General features: G+C 55.4%; 1 protein-coding gene across 1 annotated transcript; it reads left to right on the plus strand.

The window, feature by feature from the left end:
* Window positions 1-8184: 8184 nt before the first annotated feature.
* Window positions 8185-21201, plus strand: EFNB1 (ephrin B1). The gene is made up of 5 exons (XM_005593828.4): window positions 8185-9101; window positions 17735-18012; window positions 18782-18874; window positions 19073-19201; window positions 19357-21201. Exons 1-5 carry the CDS (start codon window positions 8974-8976, stop codon window positions 19767-19769), a joined length of 1041 nt encoding a protein of 346 aa, XP_005593885.1. The 5' UTR covers window positions 8185-8973; the 3' UTR covers window positions 19770-21201.
* Window positions 21202-21563: the final 362 nt, after the last annotated feature.

Here is a 21563-nt window from a genome sequence, read left to right on the forward strand (position 1 = left end):
ATACTAGGTGGCACCACCTGAGCCCATCTTCCCTAATGAGCTCCTGGAGTGCAAATATTCTGTGTGGCAGGCTACGTGCAATACGTGCACATCCATCAGCCTTAGCAATCAGCCAGGCTGATAGGGAAGTTGTCAGCTGCTGATGGAAGCTGAGTTGCCCAGCAAGGGCACGCACACCCCTATGAGGAAGACCACTGTGCTCATGCCCAGCAGTGGACCCTGGAAGTCCCTGCTGGCAGGGCTGAGATTTCCTGCAGGAAGCTATTCTGTACTGCACCAACTGGAGGAAAAATGGGTAAGCACAGTCACAGACTCCTGGACCTTATTGCCTAGCTGTAGTAATTTCAGCCTGGACATTTTAAAAAGCAGGTGTTACCAATCATCCCCTTTGGACATAAAACCCCTTAATGAAATGTCCGTGGAAAGTCCATCCTGAAACCTGCAAGCTCGGGTCCTGGCAGAATAGGCCTGGGAACCTGATTGGGCTGCCTGCTTTTCAGGGTTATCAACTCCAAGCCAGGGCCTCATTAAAACACGAGTGGTAGGAGAAGGTAAGGGAAGGAGAGGAGGGTTGGACCACCTCAGACCCCACAGTGGGCTCTTTTCCTTACTAGCCCGAGCAGACTCGTTACACCAACGACTACTAAGAACTGAGTGACTGAAAGAGAGTCTCAGGTAAGTGACTTCCATGGGGAGGAGAGAAGGTAAGGGCAATCTGCCTCAGTTTCCTCCAAGATCACCAGGTTGGAGAGAGACAAAATGTCTCAAGGAGCCATGGACAACAGTGAGGGTTGTGTTGGTGAGCCCTCTACTCAAACGTGCTTGTTGGTTTGGGATTGGTGGCTAACTGGACATGGCATGTGGTGAGGGGAAGTGACTCGGGCGTCTCTCTCATCTCTTTAAGTCTCAGGTCCTGGCACCTGCCAGACTCAGGGGAGGCCCAGCAGTGTTTGTGAACTGGACTCACCTATGCTGATTCCTGGGAGAGACTGGCAGGATCTCTGATGGAATCTCCCTCTTCGGTCCTGGATTCTTGACTTTTTCAGGCATCTGATGTCTGTAGGAGTGTCCTAGTTAGCTATAGCCTCTGCGTGTGACACGATCTGGGAGACTGCTCATCTGGCCTGGGCAATCTGTCCTTCTGTCAAATGGTGAAACCAGAGAAGACTTTCCCTGAGATGAGGATAGAGGAGCAGGAGGAAGGATACAGAGCTAGTCCCTCCACGTTCCATGGAGCAAACAAGTCTTTGCTGTGGCCTTGACATCATTCCTTGACATCAGGGGCTGAGCTGCAGTCATCTCTGTGTCCCTTCCAGGAATAAAGGCTGTGTCTGGCATGTGGCTGATGGAGATACTTGTGGCTTGGAGCCAGACAGTCCTGCATAAAACTTTGGGTTTTGTTGCTTACTGGATGTGAGACACTATTTAAGTCACTTGGCTTCTGAGTGCACCAGTTTCCTCGTCTGTATATAGAATGAGTTTCTTACGAGAAAACAGATACAAACAATCTGGAATGTAGTAGGTCCTCAATAAATAGTGGCTGTCACTACCACTACCGCTGCCATCATCACCATCACCATTAGCACCTGTTGAGTGCCTCCTGTATGCCCATCCCTATGCTTGGCCTTGATGCAGAAAGACAAAGGAGAAGCAGTTAGTGGTTTCTGCCCCAGGTTAGTATCTAGTGGGAGAGCTAAGATGTGCACAAATAATGAAAATCCAAGTGGCGATCTCAGGTAGTACAGTCAGAATACGGAGCTCAAAGAGAGGAACGACTGTTCCTATGGATTAGTGCCTTCCAGGAAGGCTGTCCAGAGGAGGTGAGTGTTCAGGCAGGCCTGAATAGACTAGATTTCCAGTGTCTGGAGGGAAGATAGGGAGAAGGAAGGGCGTTCCTGGCTTAGCTCAGCCCAGGCCAGCACCGGAAGCTGGCAGTGTCCCGGTCTTCTGTTTGGCTGTTGTGGGTGAGGCTCAGTGCTGGCTCAGCTTTAGGGATGCAAATACTTTGCTGGCCACTAGAGGTCGACAGAGTTTGAGAAATAGGCAGGCTACTAGAGGAGAGGAAAAGATTGCTTGGGGACTCCACCACTTTGATTCAATAACCTGTCTACTGCCTCTTTTCCTGACCTCTAAGATCACACCCTCTCTCTCCCTGGTCTTTGGAGCCCTAATTCCTTCAGGCATTGTTAGTGCAGAAGCTCCCAAACTTCCTGCATTCTGCACCTCTGCCAGGGACACCGATCCTAGGAGGAAAGTTCCCTCCCTCTCCACACCCCACCCGTCCCAGTTAAGGCAGGGGCTGCCTAGGCCCTGCTTTGTGTCCTAGAGAGAGAGGCTGTGGAAGAAAAACAAGCCAGGCCAGGGAGAGTGATGTTCCTCTGAGGGGCTGGCTTCCTGGCGAGGAAGATGCTGGGTGGTTTGTCAATCGAGGTTTGTCAGGGCCTCAGCCTCACCCCAACACTTCTTGGGGCAGCCCTGGAGAGGTGGAGGTCTGGTGGGGGTGGGGCGGGGAAGGCTTGGTTGAGAAACTAAAGGCTTAGAGACTGGGCCCTTACTGGGACCTTCCTGACTAAAGGTGGGAAGGAAGGTCTCTAAACCAAGATAGACTAAATTGTGAGTGGGGAGGGGAGGTGTCAATGTCAGAGATCCTGGCTGGATTGGCTGAGGGGCAGCTGGAGGGTGGTGGGCCTGGGTGCCATATATCTGCCAGTGGTTATCTGGCCAGCTGGGTCCAGCCCCTATTCTGTCCTCAGGATGCCCCAAGAGGCTGCATGGCCTCTCTCTGGTAGGCCTGGGGTTATCAGCCAAGAAAGCCCAGAACCTGACCCTTTAGCCTCCACGGTTGGGTAGGAGGCAGGATGCTAGCTCGGAGTCCAGCGAGGGCTCAGAGCTAGGGGGCTGGAGCACTGAGGAAACAGCTTGTCCTTCCCTCTGCTCCTCGGTTGCCCAAATGCACTCTCGGCTTGGGGTGTTCCTCCATAGGAACTTTATTCCTGGTGTTTGTGGGGCCTGACATGTCTAGTGTGTTCACTCAGGAACCAGGAGGAGGATCTGGCAAAGATGCATCCCATCGCCCTCCCCCAGGCCCCCTGGCCCTCTGAGATGAGGAGCTAGGCTGGGGTCAGTGACAGGTGAGGACAGGTGCTGCTCCTTCCCTCGAATTCCTGTGCCCCTGACAGTGATGAATGGCCCAGCCTAGCCTTACACATTCGCCAGGTAACCAGAGCAAGAGAGTAACAGGCTTACCCTTACCTAGGTTGCCTCCTGCTGGGCTGGAGAGCAGAGAACAGGGGCACTACTGGAGGAAACTGAGCCCAGATCAGTGAAATCCAGCAGGCAGGGGTTTCCAAAGATGAGGCCTCTGAGGGCCCAGGGTCCCATCTGCCCTTCAGAGCCTTGTCCACCTGTTATGCACACTAAGTCATGCTCTGGCTCTCAGATGCCCTATTTCAGGCTCTTGCAGGGACAGGGGGCAGGTCATTTGCCTGTATGGAGCTTGAGGCTTTGGGACAGATGTCTAGGAGTCCAGGGTAGGGGTAAGGGGTATGAGGAGGAGATAAAGAGAGAAGGAGGGAGCGGGACCAGACCCATCTCAGGGAGAGAGGGGCTCCTCCCGTCCCTGGTGTCATTCTGCCATCAACCTAACACAGGCTAGCATCTGGCAGATCAAGATGATCTTAATGCAAACATCCATAAACCAGGCACGTAGCTGGGGCGGGGACAGGGAGGGGCTGGGGAGAGAGAGTCTGGTTGAACCTTTGGCCTTTGGGACCACCCTCTTCTTCCCCAGTCACTGGGAACTCTCATGGGTGCAGTGAAAACAGACTTCCAGATCTTACCCGCCTGGGGCTAGATCTCACCTAGCCCTGGGGTATGGTGCAGCCAGGTGGGGAGAGGAGGAAGAGTGGGAAGGCTCAGGCCCCACCCCAGGCTTGCCCTGAGACTGACCTACAGATAGAGTGAATTGGAAAAAAGCAAAGTATTCACTGAAGCAAAAGGGCAACCCAAGATCAGCATAGACCCCAGCTGGTCTCAGCTAGGAGGCAGGTGTGGGCAGAGGGAAGGACAGCAGAGAAGGGGGTGGTGGGAATAAGCTGACTGAATAAAAGAGCACTTTGCAGACTGAGGTTGGTGGAGCAGGGGATGCAGGCAGATTGAGCCTGGAGCCTCAGTTTTCTCATCTCTAAACAGGTCTATCAATATCAACCTCAGGAATGTTGTGAAGATTAAACAAAGATAATAGAGCACCAGGTGAAAGCACCCAGCCACACTGCCTAGCATGCAGTAGGTGTTTAATAAATGATAGCTCTCCCTCTCCTTGTAGGGAATAGGTGCCAGTGTCTGTGAGATGTGCAGGCACAGGCAGTAGGTCTTCTAGGAGGAAGACAGGAGGCATGGGGCAGGCTAGAGATGACTGCAGACAAGAGAGAGGGTTGCTAGTCCCACTGGGTTGTCCCAGTTGGCAATGCCCTGGGCCTCGAGTTAGGATCCTTGCTCCCTGACCCTTCAGTCTGCTTTTCTAACTGTTAGCTCTGGCTGGGCCTGCTGGCTCTCCAAGGCCCACACCTTGGCACACACTCCTTTCCACAGCCTTGGGATATGAGTATGGCCTAGGTTTACATCCTGACTTTTCCACTTCCTGGCTGAGTGGCCTTAGGTGAGTTACTTCACCTCTCTGTGTCTCAGAATACAAGGCAGGCAGGGAGAAGTCAAGGACAAGGTCCACAGAAATAGAAAGGAGGTGTGTGTATGTTCATACATGTGTGTGGATGATAGTGAACATGAGATACTGTGGGGGCTAGATTTTAAATTCCACAAGGACAGGACCCAGTCCTGCCACCTTCTGCTAAATAAATGGATAGGTGAGAAAGAATGAATTTGTATGCGTATATGTACAAGTGTGTGAGAATATGAGAGGAGATAAAAAATGTGCATGTGCCACACAAAGCATGTGTGAACAGGTGAGAACGTGTGTGACGGGGGATGAGAGTGTCTCTGTGGGAGGCTCTGCAGAAGAATAAGAGTTTCCATTTAGTAAGCACCACAGTGGGCCAGGCATGATACTAAGCCCTTCACATGCATTATCTCATTCACCCCTCACCACGGCTATGTGAATGAGGGATGACCTCTGGGTTACAGACAAGTAACTGAGGCACACAGAGGTGAATTGACTTGCCCGAGGAGACACAGTTCATAAGGAGGGAACTCTGTGGCTCTGAAGTTTATACCTCCCTGCTGCTCATGGGTGCGGGAAGCTGAGCTCAGAAGGAGTAGCTCTGCTCTCCCAGGGCTGCACGATGCCCGAGGCTTCCTGCAGCTGCCAGATGTTCTCCCGCATCTCTGAGTCCAGGATCCCCCATATACAGGTATCGGTGTTTGGTGTTCCTTGTGGGCAGGGCTTGTTGGAGCTGCTCTTTGTGTCAACAGGGCTGGCCCAGCTCAGAGGTCAGCACAGAGGTACCGCTCAGGAAATGCTGGTGGACTTGAAACCTGATAGTTGTGTGTGTGTGTGTGAGCGCATGGGTGGACGCGTCTGTAATGACACAATAACCTGGGAGGCATGGGTGAGGAGTGACTGCCAGTGGTATAGGGAGGGCTTGGATGAGAGGGCCCCCATTGCTCACAGATCCTGACTTCCTCTCAGGCTCCCTTGAGAGTAATTTTTCCCTACCTCGGGGGGCTGAATCATTACATCTGAGGCCCCGCCAGGGTGGGGCAGGAGGTGGGAACCTGGAATCACTGGCCTGGCCATGGCAGGGAGTAGGCTCAGCTCTGCTCCTGAGGCCCCTGTAGCTGGCGTGGGCAGGTTGAGGCAGAAAGGCTGTGCTGTGAGCAGGGATAACTATCATGTGGAGCAGGTCTGGACATAAAGAGTCTTCTCATTTCCTCTGCCACCCTACCCACCGGGATTAGGTGCTGGCACACTCAGGAACTGCTGCTGTCTTCCCATGTTTCCCAAGACTGGCTGCATAGCCTAATCTCCCCATCCCCCACCTGGCCTTGGGCTCTCCTCCTGTGAGGCACCGGGCATGCTGGCTGTGGGGAGGAAGAATCGAGGCTGGCTCTAGGGTTGGCAGTGGTGGTCTTAGATGAGAAGAACTCTGGACTATGGCCAGGAACATAGATGAACTTTCCAGGCCTGGCAACCTCTTGAAGGATTGTGAGGGAAGAGTCCTGGCCAGCCCCAGGCTGCTGCTGTCCATACATGACCCAGGCTTAACCAGGAATGAACCAAAGAAGCAAAGAAGCACGGATTGGCTGGGAATCTGAGCCAGTATGGTACAGGGGAATGGCCATAGGCTTTGGAGACGGATGTTGCAGGAGTCAAATCTTGCTTTCACCACTGATCAGCTTGGTGATCTCAGATGGGTCACTTCTCTCTAAGCCTTACTTTTCCCTGTAGGTAAAATGGGGATACTGAAACTCATCTCAAAAGGTTATGAAAGGAAAAGCATCTAACATGGCTCTTGACAATAGCAGGCACTCAGTAAGCAGCAGGCTGCTTTCTGTATTCAGGTTTTGATGTCCTAGCATGCATTCCAGGGATCTCAGTCTCCCAGCTAGACTATTGGTATGTCCCTATACCCTGTTCTTCTCATCTCTCCTTCCTTACACCCCAATGCAGGGTCCAGCTGGGAGCTCAGAGACCCCAAACAGCTCCTTCGTTCCCCTATCTACCCAGAGCCAATTCACCCTCAAGGGCCTGCCCCTGGAGGTGGGAAGTGCCCAGATTGTACCTATTTTCTCCTCTATTTGGGAGAAAATAAAAAGACAAAATCTGGGCTCTTTCCACCTCCACAGCCACAAAGATCATCAGAGGATCCACTGAGAAACGCTGTAGCTCAGTCACCTATTAAGCGAGATGATGGACATGAAACTGTCTGCGAATAGTGGAGCACTTTGGGAATGTTGCTCATCTAATTATCTCCATAAAGAAGCAGTGGGGAGACCTTATATTCTTGGCAGTCCCAAAGCCTACCCCAAACTCAGGTATTTCTACTAGTTCTTTCCCTTCCTCCCCATACAGGGTGGCGGTTTTTGCCAAGGCCACACCTGTCCCAGGTCTTGTGTTCAAGTGCGTGTGCCAGGCTTGGGTATGCCACGCTCCGGGTGGGAGCTCCAGGTTTATCGCTGGCGCCCGCAGTGCTACGGAAGTCCAGCAGGGGGAGACATTAGCACGTGGGTACGTCCTCTGGGGTCCGACCAGGGAGAGTGGGTCGGACCGGGAGGGTCTGAGCTATGGGATCGAGCCAAGTTATAAGCAAAGAGGCAAGGCGGGGCGGGGAGAATGGGCCAGGGCTGGGAGACAAAGACCCAGATGGCGAGGCCGGGACAGGCTGGAGTCCGGCTTCTCAGGGCCAGGATGCCCGCTTTTGCTTTTTCAAAAGTCTCGTGTCCTGTGCTTTTTCCTCTTTGCCCTCGAGGTGTCTTTCTTTATCGACGTGCCCTCTCATCCCCGCTTGCCTATCCCGGGACCTTGCCCGCGCCTTCGGACAGGACAAGACTGAATCTTGGCTCCAGAGGTCCCACAAGCCTCCCCCAGAAAGCTGAAATTCCGAAGGTCTGGTCCCCAGGGGCAATGAACATGCCTTCCCTCCCCACCAAACCCCACCCTGCCCCCCGCCCCACCTCCAACCCCGGTCAAGTACTGGACCCTCCCAAGTCTCCCCCTCCCACTGTTCTCACTTTTATGTTCCCGACTCTGGGTCCAAGTGCAAGCAGACAGTGCATTTTGAGGGCGAGAGGAGGAAAGCCCACCAAAGCCTTACGTTGGACTGGACGGGGAGCAGACAGGCTGTCCTTGACACGGAGGTGGGCACAGAGCAGGACTTCAGGGGTCCTGTGTGTAAAAAGAGAGTGGAAATACTTTCCTGGGGTACATGGGACAGGGTCAGTGGGCTGGGGTGTTGACCAGACGCGTGGGGAGGAGAGCAGGCCGGCGGCTCTTTAGAGTGCCAACTTCCCACGGGTTGAGCGCTCTGGGAACAGGACTGAGCGGGACCCAACCCTAACCACACGAGCCGCACACTCAGATTGGTGCCATCGGCCGCGCGGCGTCCTTAAGAGCTCCCTGAAACCCCGCCCCCTTCCTGCTCTAGGGGCGTGGTATGGGGCAAGGACCCCGCCACTGAGCTTGCTATTGGCTAAGAGAGCAGGGTTGGCCTTGCGTTCGCCTGAGCAAGGGAGTAGACAGCACAGCGGCAGCGAAGGAAGCCTATGCGAGCTGGACAGCAGTGGGAGGTGTGTGAAGCTCGCACTGGCCGCAGACCCTCGGGCTCGATCGCCCGGGAGCAAGGACTCGGCGACGCGAGGCTGCCGGGCTACCCGGCCGAGGCATCGGAGGCGCAAACTAATGGGACTGGCTCGCTCGGCAGCGTCTCCCCGCTCTTCTAAGTACACTGAGCAGGGCCCGCGTTGAAGTAGAAGCTGTCCGGGGGCGCGTAGCCCGGAGTCCCAGTGTGGCCCGGAGGAACGGAGCCCGTGCCAGGGCGGCCCAGTCGGGAGCCCGGGGACCGAGCTTGTTTTGTGGGGAAACCCCCACTTCTTCCAAGGGACAGCGATCCCGGGACGGTCAAGGCGTCGGGGCGGCCACCGAGACCTCTGCGGGAAGACCCCGTCGGGGAGAGGGCTCGCAGCCCCGAACCGTCTCGGGGAGTCGAGCGGAATCGGGCGGGATCACCCGGGGGCGCAGAGCCCCCGTCGTGCCTCGTGCGGCAGCGGAGTGCCCAGGAGAACGAGCCCTCGGAGGCCGAAGCCCATGCCCGGGTTGGGGGCGGCTGCCCAGTGAGTCCTCCTGGCCGGCCGGGCGGAGAAGAGCGACACCGAAGCCGGCGGGAGGGGAGTACTTCAAAGCCGGCGGCTGCGGAGGATGGGCGCCTGAGCGGCTCCGAGCGCAGCGCGGCAGAGGAAGGCGAGGCGAGCTTTGCTGAGGAGGCGCCAAAGGATCCCGAAGTGCAGCCTGCCCCCGGGAAGATGGCTCGGCCTGGGCAGCGTTGGCTCGGCAAGTGGCTTGTGGCGATGGTCGTGTGGGCGCTGTGCCGGCTCGCCACACCGCTGGCCAAGAACCTGGAGCCCGTATCCTGGAGCTCCCTCAACCCCAAGTGAGTAACTTATCTCCTCTGGACCCTGGGGTGGGAGGCACTCCTTCAGGGTGAGGCCGCACGCCCCGGAGTGCATGTGGGGCGGTCTTTGGAGGAGGAGCGGCGCCTCATTTTGTCTCCGCTTTCTCGAGTGTTTTCTTGCGGGCGGGCGGGCGGGCAGGCGGGCGGAGCAGGGTGCGGCGGGGTGGAGTAGGGGGACTTGGCTGGGTTGTGACCCCCTGGGCTTCCCAGCCCTTGCCTCCGCACGTCCTGGATCAAGTGGAGATGGTCGCACCAGGCAGAGCTGGGGAGTCCGGGCGCCCGAGAGCGCACCGGAGAGCTGAGTGGAGGCGAGAACGCAGCTTCCTCCGGGGCCCCTGGGAACGTGGTGATTTTCGCCGAGAGCCGCTCCAGGAGTGAGCTTGACTCGGGCGAGGGACAAGGCCAGAACACGGGTTCCTCGTTTGCTTAGCTGTGGAGGGAACACAGAGCGGGACCCGGCGCTTGGGGCGGGTGGCAGCGCCAACATCCCCACTCGGGCTTCTCCCATTTTCATTTTTCTTTCTTCCTTGTTTGCCACCCTGGCTTTTTGCTTTGCTGTCTCTTCTTGCCCCCCGCCCCTCCTTTCTCCCTGCCGGAGCGGTAGAAAGGCGGGCGCTGCTCCCAGGCTCACAAAGGCAGCGGGAGGAGAGGGGCGGAGTGGGAGAGTGGTTGTTGGGTGGTGGGGGTTCGAACCAGCGCCCGTCGGGGGTCCAATGGAGCCGGTAACAGAGCTTCAAGGGCCAGCCAGGGCGGAGAGTGGCGGCCGAGCTGGCGAGGGAGGTGGGTGGGGAAGGAGCGATTTCTGCCCAGGCAGGTCCCCTTGGCCCCCGAGTCTGTCCCCTAGATTGGGGAGCTGTGCTTAGCTTTCCCCAAGGGGTTGGGGTGGGGGGTGGGCAGCTATATAAAGGACATCCTTTCTTTTCTTTCTTCTCCTTTCCCTGCACAACTACCCCACCACCACTACACACACAACCCCTCCAAACAACACGCACACCTTTCAGGGCGGTGGCTCAGTGGTTTCTGGGCTTTTAGTGGGAAGTCGCTGGGGCTGTTGTAGTGACCTCTGGACCTTCTTCTCTTTTGGCATCCAGGACTCAGGTTGGAACCCAGGGTCAAAATTGCTCTTTCTCTCAGTTTTCTGGAGGTCTCAGCAATGTGCGAACAACCCCACTTAGCAGGAAACTGGGGAGCTTTGACCTGCCCCATCCGTGATCACTGATTCCTGTATCTCAAATTTCTTCCTGTCCACTCTTGCTGCGCCCCCGCCCCCGGTAACTTCCCAGGCTCCTGCCTACCTTGGCCTCTTGGGTCCCAGGGACTTTTGATCTCTCAGCCCTGGAGTGGGAGAAGGCAGCTTTAGTTTTCTTCTCCTCGATTAAGGTAGAGTCCTATTACTGGTTGGTGGGATGGCTAAACCAGGGTCGGGGTGGAGGGCTCTGCCTGGGTGCAAGGAAAGGGATTGGCAAGAATTTCTTTCCTACCCAGAAGCCAAATGGGGTACAACGCTCTCCTAACAGCAGGGGCTCAAAATGTTCTGGGAGCCCTGGGCTACTTGAGCCCGGGGGGAAGGTTGTGAAGTGTTCAGTTTCCCCGGTAAGGGTGGAGGCTGGAAATGCTCTCTCTTGAGCCAGGAGAGTTGAAATCCGCCTGGGGTAGCCCATCACAGGGGCTCATGGGAGTGACCTAATTGCTCTCTCGGGTCTCTAACCAGAGATAGCATGCAGCTCCACAGCTGGAAAGGAGCCCTCCTGCAGAGTTGGGGGTGCTGGAAGAAACACGATCTGTCTGTGCTCCCCCCCGTTTGTGCTCAGAGCCTTTAGTGCTCTGGACTGGTTTACAGGTTTTGGGGGGTGGTCTCCTCTCTGACCCCCCTCCCCATCCACCTCAAGCTGAGGGCAGGCATTGTGGGGTGGGGATGGGGGGTGGCTGAAGACTCTCTAGAACCTGTCCGAATTCCATTCTGTAATTGGGTAGATCCTGGGAAGGGTGAGGGACTGATCCTGGTTCACCCCCCTTCCATCCAAGCTCAGGGGTCTGGAATGCAGCCACTGTCTGCATGTATTGGCTCCGGGTGATGGGGGCCAGAGGACAGGAAGGAGGCACTGCCCTCAGCTCTCCTAGAGCTCTGGGGGCTGCTTCTGCCACCGCGCCCAACCCTCAGGCTGCCACAGCCTTTCAAATAAACAGTCCCTCTCTGTCTCCCTCCCTCTCTGCCTCCTGCCCGAGTTCTCCTCTCAGGCCCGTGTCGGTTCGCCCTCTCACACCCTCCGTGAGCAGCGCTCACCTCCCCTCTCCAGCTAGGCTCGCCTGTTCTGCCTCGCTCTCACACTCCCTCTCACTCTTAGTCACTCTCTGCCTCTTTTTCTCAAGTCCTTTTGTTTCTCGCACATGCCCGTGCTCTCTCTCTCAGGCTCATTTTCTCTCTTCCCTCCCCTCTTCCTCTCCCGGCTTTTGGTCTCTCTCCTTAGCCCTGTCAGAATCTGGCAGCCCCCCTCCCAAAAAAGAAAATCTCCCAGTGCCTATAAACCCTGCTTAATTGCTTCCTCCTTGGGAAAAAAAAAAAAATCAAAATAAAGAAGTGGTGGGGTTGGGGGTCTGCTTCCAGGTTCCAAGGTGCTTGCAGCCGGGCCCCAGCCCTGACTGAGAGGGGAAGCTGGAAGGGCTGGCCCAAGACTCCCAAGTCTCTTTCCCAAATTGGTGCTAGAGCCTTCTGGGGTGCTAGTCCCTGAGTGGCAGGAGCTTCTGCCTCCTTGGCCCCTCCTGTCAGATTTGCCCCATGAGCCGCAAGGTGGGGGGATGGGTTTGGTCCTGCTAGAGTTTTTTTATTTTAGGAACCTCTGTGTGTGTGTGTGTGTGTGTGTCTGAGTTGGGGGGCTGTTATCTAAATGGTCGTAGAAGACCCCTCCCGCAGCCTCTTCCCCTGGGAGCTTGGGGCAGCCGGCAGGCCTCACACTTGAGTCCTCAGCCAAGTCCAGCTGCTGCAGTTCAGTCTCTCAGTCCCGTCCTGACCCCTTCCTGCCCCCCACTCAGGTTCCCCCACCTCCAGGGAGTCAGAATATGCCTGAGATCACATTACACACGTTCCCTACAAGGGGGCGGGGGTGGGGGGGTTTGGCCTGGCATCCGGGACCCTTGACTCCAGCATGGTTGGGGGCAGCTGCAGACCCCAACCCATGCTTGCCTGCTCCAAGCCAAAGTGTTGGCCCCAGCCCCACACAGCTGTTCCAGCTCACAGTCCTGGGGAGGCCAGCTCAGGGGGCCCTTTTCCGGGGTGGTTAGGGACCTGACCTCTTCTACTCTGTGGCTGATTGGCCACAGGTGAGGGCCTGAGAGTGATGGGAATCCAGCAGCTCCTAAAGTCCCCTGTTCCCCTGCCTCCCCACTCCCACACAGGGCAGCCAGGCAAGGGCAAGAAGGACCTGTGAGGCTGGGGTAGGGACTGAATCAAGGGTTCCCTTTCTTCTCTTGGGATCTCTGTTGTCTCATCTGCCCAGGTGAATGGGGATGGGTGGGCCCTGGATACTATGGTGCATCACTGTTTTCTGGGGTTAGGGACTAAAGGAGAGAGAGTGGGCCAGCCAGGAGGCTGCTAGTTGCCATGGGAACACCAGGTTTGGGGGAGATTCCACTTTGTGATTATTAGAGGAGCTGAGATACAGGGGTGCTCACCAGCCACATTCTGGGTTCCTTGCCCCGCAGACCATAGCAGCCCCTCTTGGGTGTGTTTCGCGGTCATTGTTTTGGGTCAGGGTGCTAGCAGCCAGGAATGTAAGCTCCTTCAGCTTTTTACTTCTAAATAATGCTGTGTTTGGCATCCTAACTAATAGGCAGGCGGCACCTTGCTACTTACAATGCACTCTCATATATGATCTCATCGGATGCTCCCAACAGCCCTGGGAAGTAGGTATTGGCCCCATTTTCCAGATAAGAAGGCATATGCCCGGACAAGGGAAGTGACTTATCTCAGGCCAGTCAATGACTTGCCTATGGAGGCAGAGCTGTGTTGTGTGCCATTCATTCCTGCTGCCTTGAAATGTAGGAGAGACAGGAATTCAAGGTGGGGTTTGGGAAGAGGCCCTGGCTCCCTGCCCCTGAGTTCCCCTCTTACCTCGCAGGTGTGCAAGCATCTGTCCTTGTGACTCAGGCCCTGTCTGTGTGGGGCGAGCTGTGCTCCAACTTCCTCATTTGACTTTGCTAGGCCTACCTCCCAGCGCTGACTGCTTGGGTGACCTGAACTAAAGGCAGCCAACTCACTGCCTGGCACACTCCCTGCAGAGCTCTGAGTGGCACCTTTGGTTCCTCTCTGAGCCAAGAATCTCTCTTCTCAGGGACCCCACAGAAAGCAGACGTCGACATTGTGGAGGGGGGTGTTAAATTCATAATGGACACTAGCTTTAGCCAGGTGGGGCAGAGGGAAGGGCATAGTTCACTGTAGGTGGGGAGGGTGACTTCCTCCAGGACTCTCCTGGCTTCCCTGCCTCCGACAGAGCTATGTGTGCCAGGACCCAGCTGCTGTTCCTGCCCACCCACGCCTGGGCGGGCACTGCTGGGACACGCCAGGCCTGCTCCTGCCAGCCTCGGGGGCTGGGTGGAGCTGGGGGAGTTAAAGAGGAACCTTTAATTTGGGGGCTCCCCACCCTAGCTGGGATGAGAACAGACTTGAGCTCTGGCTTGGGGTCTGTCCTCCACTGGTCTTGCCACCCTGGCGGGTACAGGTGCAGTGGTGGTGGGGTCACTGAATCGAGGTTGAGGCTAGAGTCTTCTATCGGACTTGGACTTGCATGGCCTAGAACCAGGCTCCCCCTTTGGCCATTCTCTGACCACAAGTTGCTAGATCCTGAGAGCAGGGTGACAGGGAAAGAAGTATAGAGCTGGTGGGATGTGGGCAGCTTTCTGGGCAAGACCCTCCTAGCTGCAAGCTCTCCCTGCCCCCTGTAAATTGTATTCACATGGGTGGAGAAGGGCTTATCTGGAGAAAACAAGGAGGGGGCTGTTGGTTACTTGGTTTCTGGCCAGTCCAGGGCCTTGGAGGCTACTATCCCCAGCCCCTTCAGGTTTTTCATATCCCAGGATTCTTTGTGGCAGTGATGGCATGGTAGTGTTTCTAAGCTAGGTAGAAAGGCTGAAGGTAGAACTTGAGCTAGGTGGAGGGCAAGAGCTGGAAGAACTTAGGCCGCCTCCCCCAAGTCCTTTTACTCCCTGGGGTGGCGCCCTGGGGTCCCAGGGCTATCAGAGGCTGGAGAGGGAAGGCCTCAGGGGTTACCATGGCGACCTGCTTCAGGCTTCCTGCTGAGCCATGTCAATCCCTTTATTTTTCAGAAAGGGCTTTGTCTGGGGGTGGCCCCAGGCAGGAAAGCTTGGCTTGGTCATGGGGTAGGGGGAAGTAAGGTGGGGGGTAAAGATTTTCACTTGGGGACATCTCTTCCTTCTCTTCCCTTATTCCTACTCCTAATCTGGTAAGAGGGGAGAACTGTAGGGTCCCCCTTCAAAGTATGACTAGTGTTCTACCTAGCTTTGGGCTTCACTCTCACTGGCTACACACCCATCCGTTATGGTCCCTTACCACTCTCTTGAGCTTCTGACATGTCAAGATGAGGTTTGCCCAGTGGTAGGGAAGATGCTAAGAAGGTTACCAGTATGGGGGATCAGGGTCAGGGAAGGCGGGTCTCATCAGGCTCCGCTCCCTTCTGCACTTTAGGGGAAGGTGAGTTTCCCTCTGCCAGCTGCTATGCAAATGAACTAATGAATATTTATGAAGTCTGTTCACTGAGGTTGAAGAGACTCTGAGGGGTTTTGGGGGCAATAGTTCTCTCTTCTCCCCCCTCCTCCATCATGTAGACATCTGTTTCCTCAATGCCTCTGGCTTCAAGGTAGAACCCCAATTAGCTAGAAGCCCTGTTCTAGGGCTCTGGAACCTGGGTGGCAATGGGAGACTGCACTTGGGGTAGACAGGACTCCCTGGTGAGTAAGCCAGAACCGAGTGGTTAGAAAGCTGAGCTGGCCTGTCTCCCTTTCCGTGCCCTCTCTGTGGCTGCATATATATGTGTTGTTGAGATGCAACAGTATAACGATTCAGGCAATGTTTTAGGACCTCTTAGACCCATCGGGTTACTGTCCTAGGTAGGTTTAGACCCCTCTTTTCAATGGGAACGTTCATCTGATCACTCATTCCCTCACATCAAGGAACTGGACTCCAAGCTTCCTGCTAGCTCTAAGATGTGAGCAGTTGTCTAATCCTGCCATCTGGATGGAACCATTGTGAGCACTGGAAAGGGAAAAAATGCCTGGAGAATTCTAGAGGCTTTGGGGAAACTTGTTGGCTTTGTATGGTGCATGGGACGGGGTGTTCCATCTGAAATGTTTATCCAGGCTTCCATCCCATGCCTACTTCCTTTCTGGGTCCTCTGTAGTTAGGTACCAGTGGGGAGGCCATCTCATTCTGGCTGTTACCCTCCTACACATCAAGATGGCAGCTCCCAATTTGGTGGAGCCTCACTCGACATGGAGGAAAGGCTGCTTTTCTTCATCCACTTCATCCATGTGGTCAGTTTCCCTCTTTGCCTAGTTGGGTATCATTTTCCTCCCTCAGATGAGGACACAGGTTTGGCATTGCAAAGGCATTTGCCCAGAGCTCCCAGTAGGCCCGTATTGCTTGTTGTCCCTTTGGTGTAAGGGGCCCTCAGGAAATGGAACCACTCTTTTCTCAGATGATTGTGGTAGCCTGTGAACTGGTGCATGACACTGTCAGCTTCATTCTCTTTAAGCACTGCCTGAAGCCTTCCATTGTCCTTCCAGCTCCGAGAGCCTCTCTCCAATGGGATGAAACCCACCCTGCTTGCTGTGACACTTGAGGCCTTTCAGTTTGGCCCCAGGTGAACTTTTCCACCTCTTCTTCTATTTCTCTCTCCTCACTCCCAGCCAAGCTGGACCAATCACTGGCCCGAGCTTTGTGTCCTAGCCACTGCCGTCTACTCTCGCAGTGTGTTGACTTCTTATTCCTCACCCAGGACTCACTTTCATCCTGCCTTTCCTGTAGATCCATCTCTGACCATCCTGGCCAGATGAGCTATCTCCTTCCTCTCCCTGCCTCCAGCCCTTGCTGCTTGAATCATCATCCTCACACATACCTACAGGTAGCCTGGTGTTGTCTGTCACTCGAGTGTGGGTTATTTACTTTTCCGACCCAAACTGGACAGTAAAGTCCTTGATAATGGAGCCATATCTTCTCTTCCTGTTTCCCCTCCAAAATATGAGAGTGAGCTCATAGGTACTTAGTCTTAGTATCTGACCTCCTGCCTCTTGGGAGACTGCTTCTAAGAGGCAGTCAAACACGTTGAACACCTATTGTGTGCTAGGTGTTCTCCATGGGCTGCCTCGTCTTCCCACCACAGTATTGGAAGGTAGGGGCTCTTGCCACCCCCACTTTACAAGAGAAGAAACTGAAGCTCAGATCGGGCATTGGAGGTCACATATTTAGTAAGGGCTTAGCTTGGGAATCTGATTCTAAAGTCTGTGTTCTTTCTCCTACATGGTTCTGCCTTGCTCTCAGCACCAGCCCATCCAGGCTCAGAAATGGCCAACAAAGCACCATTTTCTTTCTGTGTGCTTAGGCAAGGACAGAGTCCCATGGATAGGTGGTCCTGGGCAGCTGACCCTCCCTGCTGTCCCCCAGTGCCTGGCCTTCTGGATTAGAATATGAACCTGGCTCAAAAGGCATTTGTCCATCTCCTCTCAGGAGCTGGAGTAGGAGCAACACAGAGGTGAGGGGTTAGGATACAGATGAGTGGGGTTACTGAGGCCCTATCTCCTATGATCTGTTGTCTCTGGTTGAGCCCCTTCTCCTCTCCTCTGTTATTTTTAGGAATGAGAAGAATCAAGTTTAGGGGTTCAGCCTCTTCCATTTTGAGGGTGGGACGAATTGCCAGTAGGACAATGGGCGGTGGAAGTGAGCAGAGCTGCACCTGGCCAGAGACTGTGGCCATCATCCCTTTGTTCCAGGCAATGCCTGTTCCTATCTTTCCATCATGCCCAAGATTAGTAAGGATGGGGGAGAGGACATGGGTCCCAGACAGATTGAGCTTCCCCAGCCTTTGGCTGGGAGCTGCGGGGGGGTGCTGACTAAGACATGTGTGGGCTTGCTGTGTGTGTATATGTGTGAGTGTGTGCGCGCGCATGCGCGTGCGCGCATGCGTATGGGTATGGGAGAGGCAGTAGCAGCGGTCATGAAGGAATGTTTGTTGGGGGTGGGGGTATTTAAGACTGCCACCTCCAGGTAGCATGGGCCTGACACCTTGGTACCCAGCCCATTGGCCACGTCAGCCCCCTGTGGAAATGCCACATTAGGACAAAGGGCTCCCCCAGCCAGGCAGTGCTCCACCCTGCCGAGCAGTCAGAGCCTGGCAGCCTTGCCCATGGGCCACCCCTTCCACACCCTCCTGGTAGTGTGGTTCTCTCTCCCCACCCCCAGCCTGAGGATGGAGGAAGGGCAGAAGGCTTGCTCTTGCCGTCTCCACCCAGTAGGCCCAGCCTGGTTCTTGTCCACTTCCCTGGTTCTGGAATGGCCTGGGGCCACCCACAACCCCGAGGCTGACCGTCTTCTTCCTTCTGGGCAGGTTCCTGAGTGGGAAGGGCTTGGTGATCTATCCGAAAATTGGAGACAAGCTGGACATCATCTGCCCCCGAGCAGAAGCAGGGCGGCCCTATGAGTACTACAAGCTGTACCTGGTGCGGCGTGAGCAGGCGGATACCTGTAGCACGGTGCTCGACCCCAACGTGTTGGTCACCTGCAATAGGCCAGAGCAGGAAATACGCTTTACCATCAAGTTCCAGGAGTTCAGCCCCAACTACATGGGTCTGGAGTTCAAGAAGCACCATGATTACTACATTACCTGTGAGTCCTGCCCATCCCATCCTCTGGCTCTCTCCCTGGGCTTAACTCTTTCCTCTCCTGTAGTAGTGGGAGCTTCTAAGTGGTACAATGCTATTGCATGTAGTTAAGGCCCTGCCGGATCTGAAACCCTTTGAAGACTGGCATGTTCTCCTCCTAGCCTGGCCTTGGAATTCTGGCCCCAACATTTACCAAGTTCACCTTGGCTCCAGGGGTTGGGCAGGAGAGGTCTCCAATTCATGTTGCTTCTCTCTTATTTTCTTTGCCCACCTAAGTTCTTATATTGGGAATGGTAGCATTTGCTGGGCCCTTTGGGATCAGCCAGCTATTCAGCCTTTTTCTTCAGGGGAAACCAAGGCCCCAAAAGGTGGAGGGGCTTCTTGCCTTAGATCACACAGTGAGTTAGAGATAGGGTCAGGACTCCAACCCAGTTCTCCTGATTCCTACTCCAGAATTCCTTTCAGTCTATGTAGAAGCCCCCATTATGATCCCAGTGAAAAGGCAGACCTTACTGAGGGACCATGGCCTGCTCGTGATAGGGGAGCAGTGCCCCCGGGGGTGGGGCTTGTTCTTGGCCTGGGCTGGACTAGGCCACTCTGTTCCTAGTGGGAGGGAAGAAAATGAAAAGGTTCACTGGTAGATGGGAGCCGCTTGCTTCTCCCAACTGCAGTTTATCTCCCTGTTGGCTGAGGCAGAATGGGAGTTTCTGGGTAATGCTGGTAGACCTTTCTCTCCTCCTGACTTCTCTGACTTCTCTGGCCTCTTCCTGCAGCAACATCCAATGGAAGCCTGGAGGGGCTGGAAAACCGGGAGGGGGGTGTGTGCCGCACACGCACCATGAAGATCGTCATGAAGGTTGGCCAAGGTGAGTGCCTAGTCTGAGGGTCCCCTCACCCTACCCCGTTTGACCTTTGGAACAGATGTTCCTGGCTGGGTGCATGTGTATTAGGAGTAGGGGGCGTAGGGTTACAGTATCCAGGCCATTCTTGGCCCACCCTTGATGACTGAGGGCACCTATGCTGGCCGGGTCCCTCCCTCTCACCTGTTCTCTCTCCATTCTTAGATCCTAATGCTGTGACGCCTGAGCAGCTGACTACCAGCAGGCCCAGCAAGGAGGCAGACAATACTGTCAAGATGGCCACACAGGCCCCTGGTAGTCAGGGCTCCCCGGGTGACTCTTATAGCAAGCATGGTAAGTGTATATGTATTTCCCAGAGGTCAGGAGCCATTGCTCTGTCACCTTGTTAGGCCCTGTCTCTGAAGAAATGCAAGCTGGACCTGGCCTGAAATCTGCTGTGTGTCCCTGGGACCCCTGGCTGACTGTTCCTCCCCACTTCCCTTCCTCAGAGACTGTGAACCAGGAAGAGAAGAGTGGCCCAGGTGCAAGTGGGGGCAGCAGCGGGGACCCTGATGGCTTCTTCAACTCAAAGGTGGCATTGTTTGCGGCTGTCGGTGCCGGTTGCGTCATCTTCCTGCTCATCATCATCTTCCTGACGGTCCTACTACTGAAGCTACGCAAGCGGCACCGCAAGCACACGCAGCAGCGGGCGGCTGCCCTCTCGCTCAGTACCCTGGCCAGTCCCAAGGGGGGCAGTGGCACAGCGGGCACCGAGCCCAGCGACATCATCATTCCCTTACGGACTACAGAGAACAACTACTGCCCCCACTATGAGAAGGTGAGTGGGGACTACGGGCACCCAGTCTACATCGTCCAGGAGATGCCGCCCCAGAGCCCGGCGAACATCTACTACAAGGTCTGAGTGCCCAGTACGGCCTCAGGCCCCTGAGGGACAGTCGGCCTGGACCGGACCTCTCCTTTCGCCCCCACGCCCCCTCCCTTCGCCAGTTGTGCCCACCTTTGTATTTAGTTTTGTAGTTTCTTGGCTTTTATAATCCCCCTTTTTCCCTGCCCCCTGGGCTTCGGAGGGGGGTGCTTGTGCCCCTAACCCCCATGCTCTTGTGCCTTCCCCCTCTGGCCAGGCCTCTGGGCTCCGTGGGGGCGCCCCTTCTTGGAGGGCAGGGCTGGACGCTGATGGACAGCAGGCAGGGAGGCAGTCCCCTGGCCCTGCCCCTCCCTCGCCCCCCTTGCCACCTTCCCAGGACTGCTTGTCCGCTATCATCACTGTTTTTAATGCTTTTGTGTTCATTTTTTAGCTGTCAACTCATTTTCATCTGTTTTTTGAAGAAAAATGGAAAAATGTAAAAGGCGGCCCCTCCCCAGGCTTTGTGAGCCTGGCCCGAGCCAGTATAAGAGGGCCTGGGGCACGATGTGGTCAGCCAGGAAGCATACGATGCCATTTCTTTTATAGACTCCTCGGTATTTCTGGTAGGGTAAGGGGCAGGCCAGGGCTGTTCCTGCCCATGATGGAAGAGGAAAGTGCTACTGGGCAAGGTGTCCCACCCTCCCCTCCTGACCCTCCTTCTACGAGGCTTATCCTGGCAATGGGGTAGTCACTGCCACCCTTCCATCAAAAAAAAAAAAAAAAATCCCTTCCTTGTGGGATTCTTGGGCATCTCCTGCCTCCCTCACTCTCACGGTAATTAATGTCTTAATTGGCTGTTGCCTGGGGAACAGGAGAGCTGCTGCAGGCAGATGACCTCATGGGGGGTGGAGGGAGGTGAGGTGCCCAGGTGGCTATTTGCCCTGCAGAGCTGGGAGTTTCCCCCCCACCCCCCGCCCTGTTCTCTCCTTACCTTTGGCATCCTTTGGCCTGGTGGGGAAACAGAGGCCCAGGGTGGAGACCTAAGCGGGTATAAGACCAGGTGGCCTGCCCCTTTTCTGGGCCCTGGCACAGGTGGGTGACCCCCACCCAACCCAGCTCCTGCTGCTGTCCCAGTCTTGGGCTGGGGCCTGGAAAGAGGAAGAGGCTGCCTGGGGCTGGGCCAGCCCGCTGTGCACTTTGACCCCAGTTCCTTGCCAGCACGGCTGCTAACAGACTGCCACTTGAGTGCGCCTTGCAGGCACTCCCAGAGCAGCCATGGAAGGAGCTGGGCCTCACACCATCCACCTCCACACTGCCTCCTGGCCAGGTGCCCACCCCAGTGCCAGGTGGGAGAGGGAGCAGAACAGCCAGCCCCTTCCAGGTGGCAGTCGGAAGGGTTTTTGTTTTTGTTTCTGTTGCCATTTGTGTAAATACTAGTCTTTTTGGAAAAAAATAATGTAAAGATGTTTTGTATAAACTCTGAATTATTTTCTTGTTGCTTTTTTCTTAGAAAAAAAAATGAGAACTAAAAAAAAAAAAAATTAACCACATGGAGAAATGGGTATAAAATGGTGTCATGATGTTGGGAAATGGAGAGTGAGAGTCGTGTGTGTGTGTGTGTGTGTGTGTGTGTGTGTAGTGGGGATATGTGCATGTGTGCACTTTCCTGTGCCCAAACCACTGGTGACTGGGGCAAGTATGGGAAGAGAGTGGCTATCCTAGTGGAGCAAGATGTTTTAATGCCCTGTGCCCCTCCTGCCACTCCCCTCACCCCACGTTTTTCTGCTCTCTTGTTCTGCCGTCATGGAGCCTGAGACCATTTCCCCTGTTCATCCTGTCATCTCTGTGGCA

Source organism: Macaca fascicularis, chromosome X (genome assembly GCF_037993035.2).
Source record: "Macaca fascicularis isolate 582-1 chromosome X, T2T-MFA8v1.1".
NCBI classification, from domain to species: Eukaryota; Metazoa; Chordata; class Mammalia; order Primates; family Cercopithecidae; genus Macaca; species Macaca fascicularis.

Bases quoted from the DNA above. Each gene is read 5' to 3' on its own strand.
- EFNB1 (XM_005593828.4), top strand. From the start codon at position 8,974: ATGGCTCGGCCTGGGCAGCGTTGGCTCGGCAAGTGGCTTGTGGCGATG. The intron at 9,102-17,734 runs GTGAGTAACTTA...CCTTCTGGGCAG, and splicing joins TGGAGCTCCCTCAACCCCAA to GTTCCTGAGTGGGAAGGGCT. The intron at 18,875-19,072 runs GTGAGTGCCTAG...CTCCATTCTTAG, and splicing joins CGTCATGAAGGTTGGCCAAG to ATCCTAATGCTGTGACGCCT.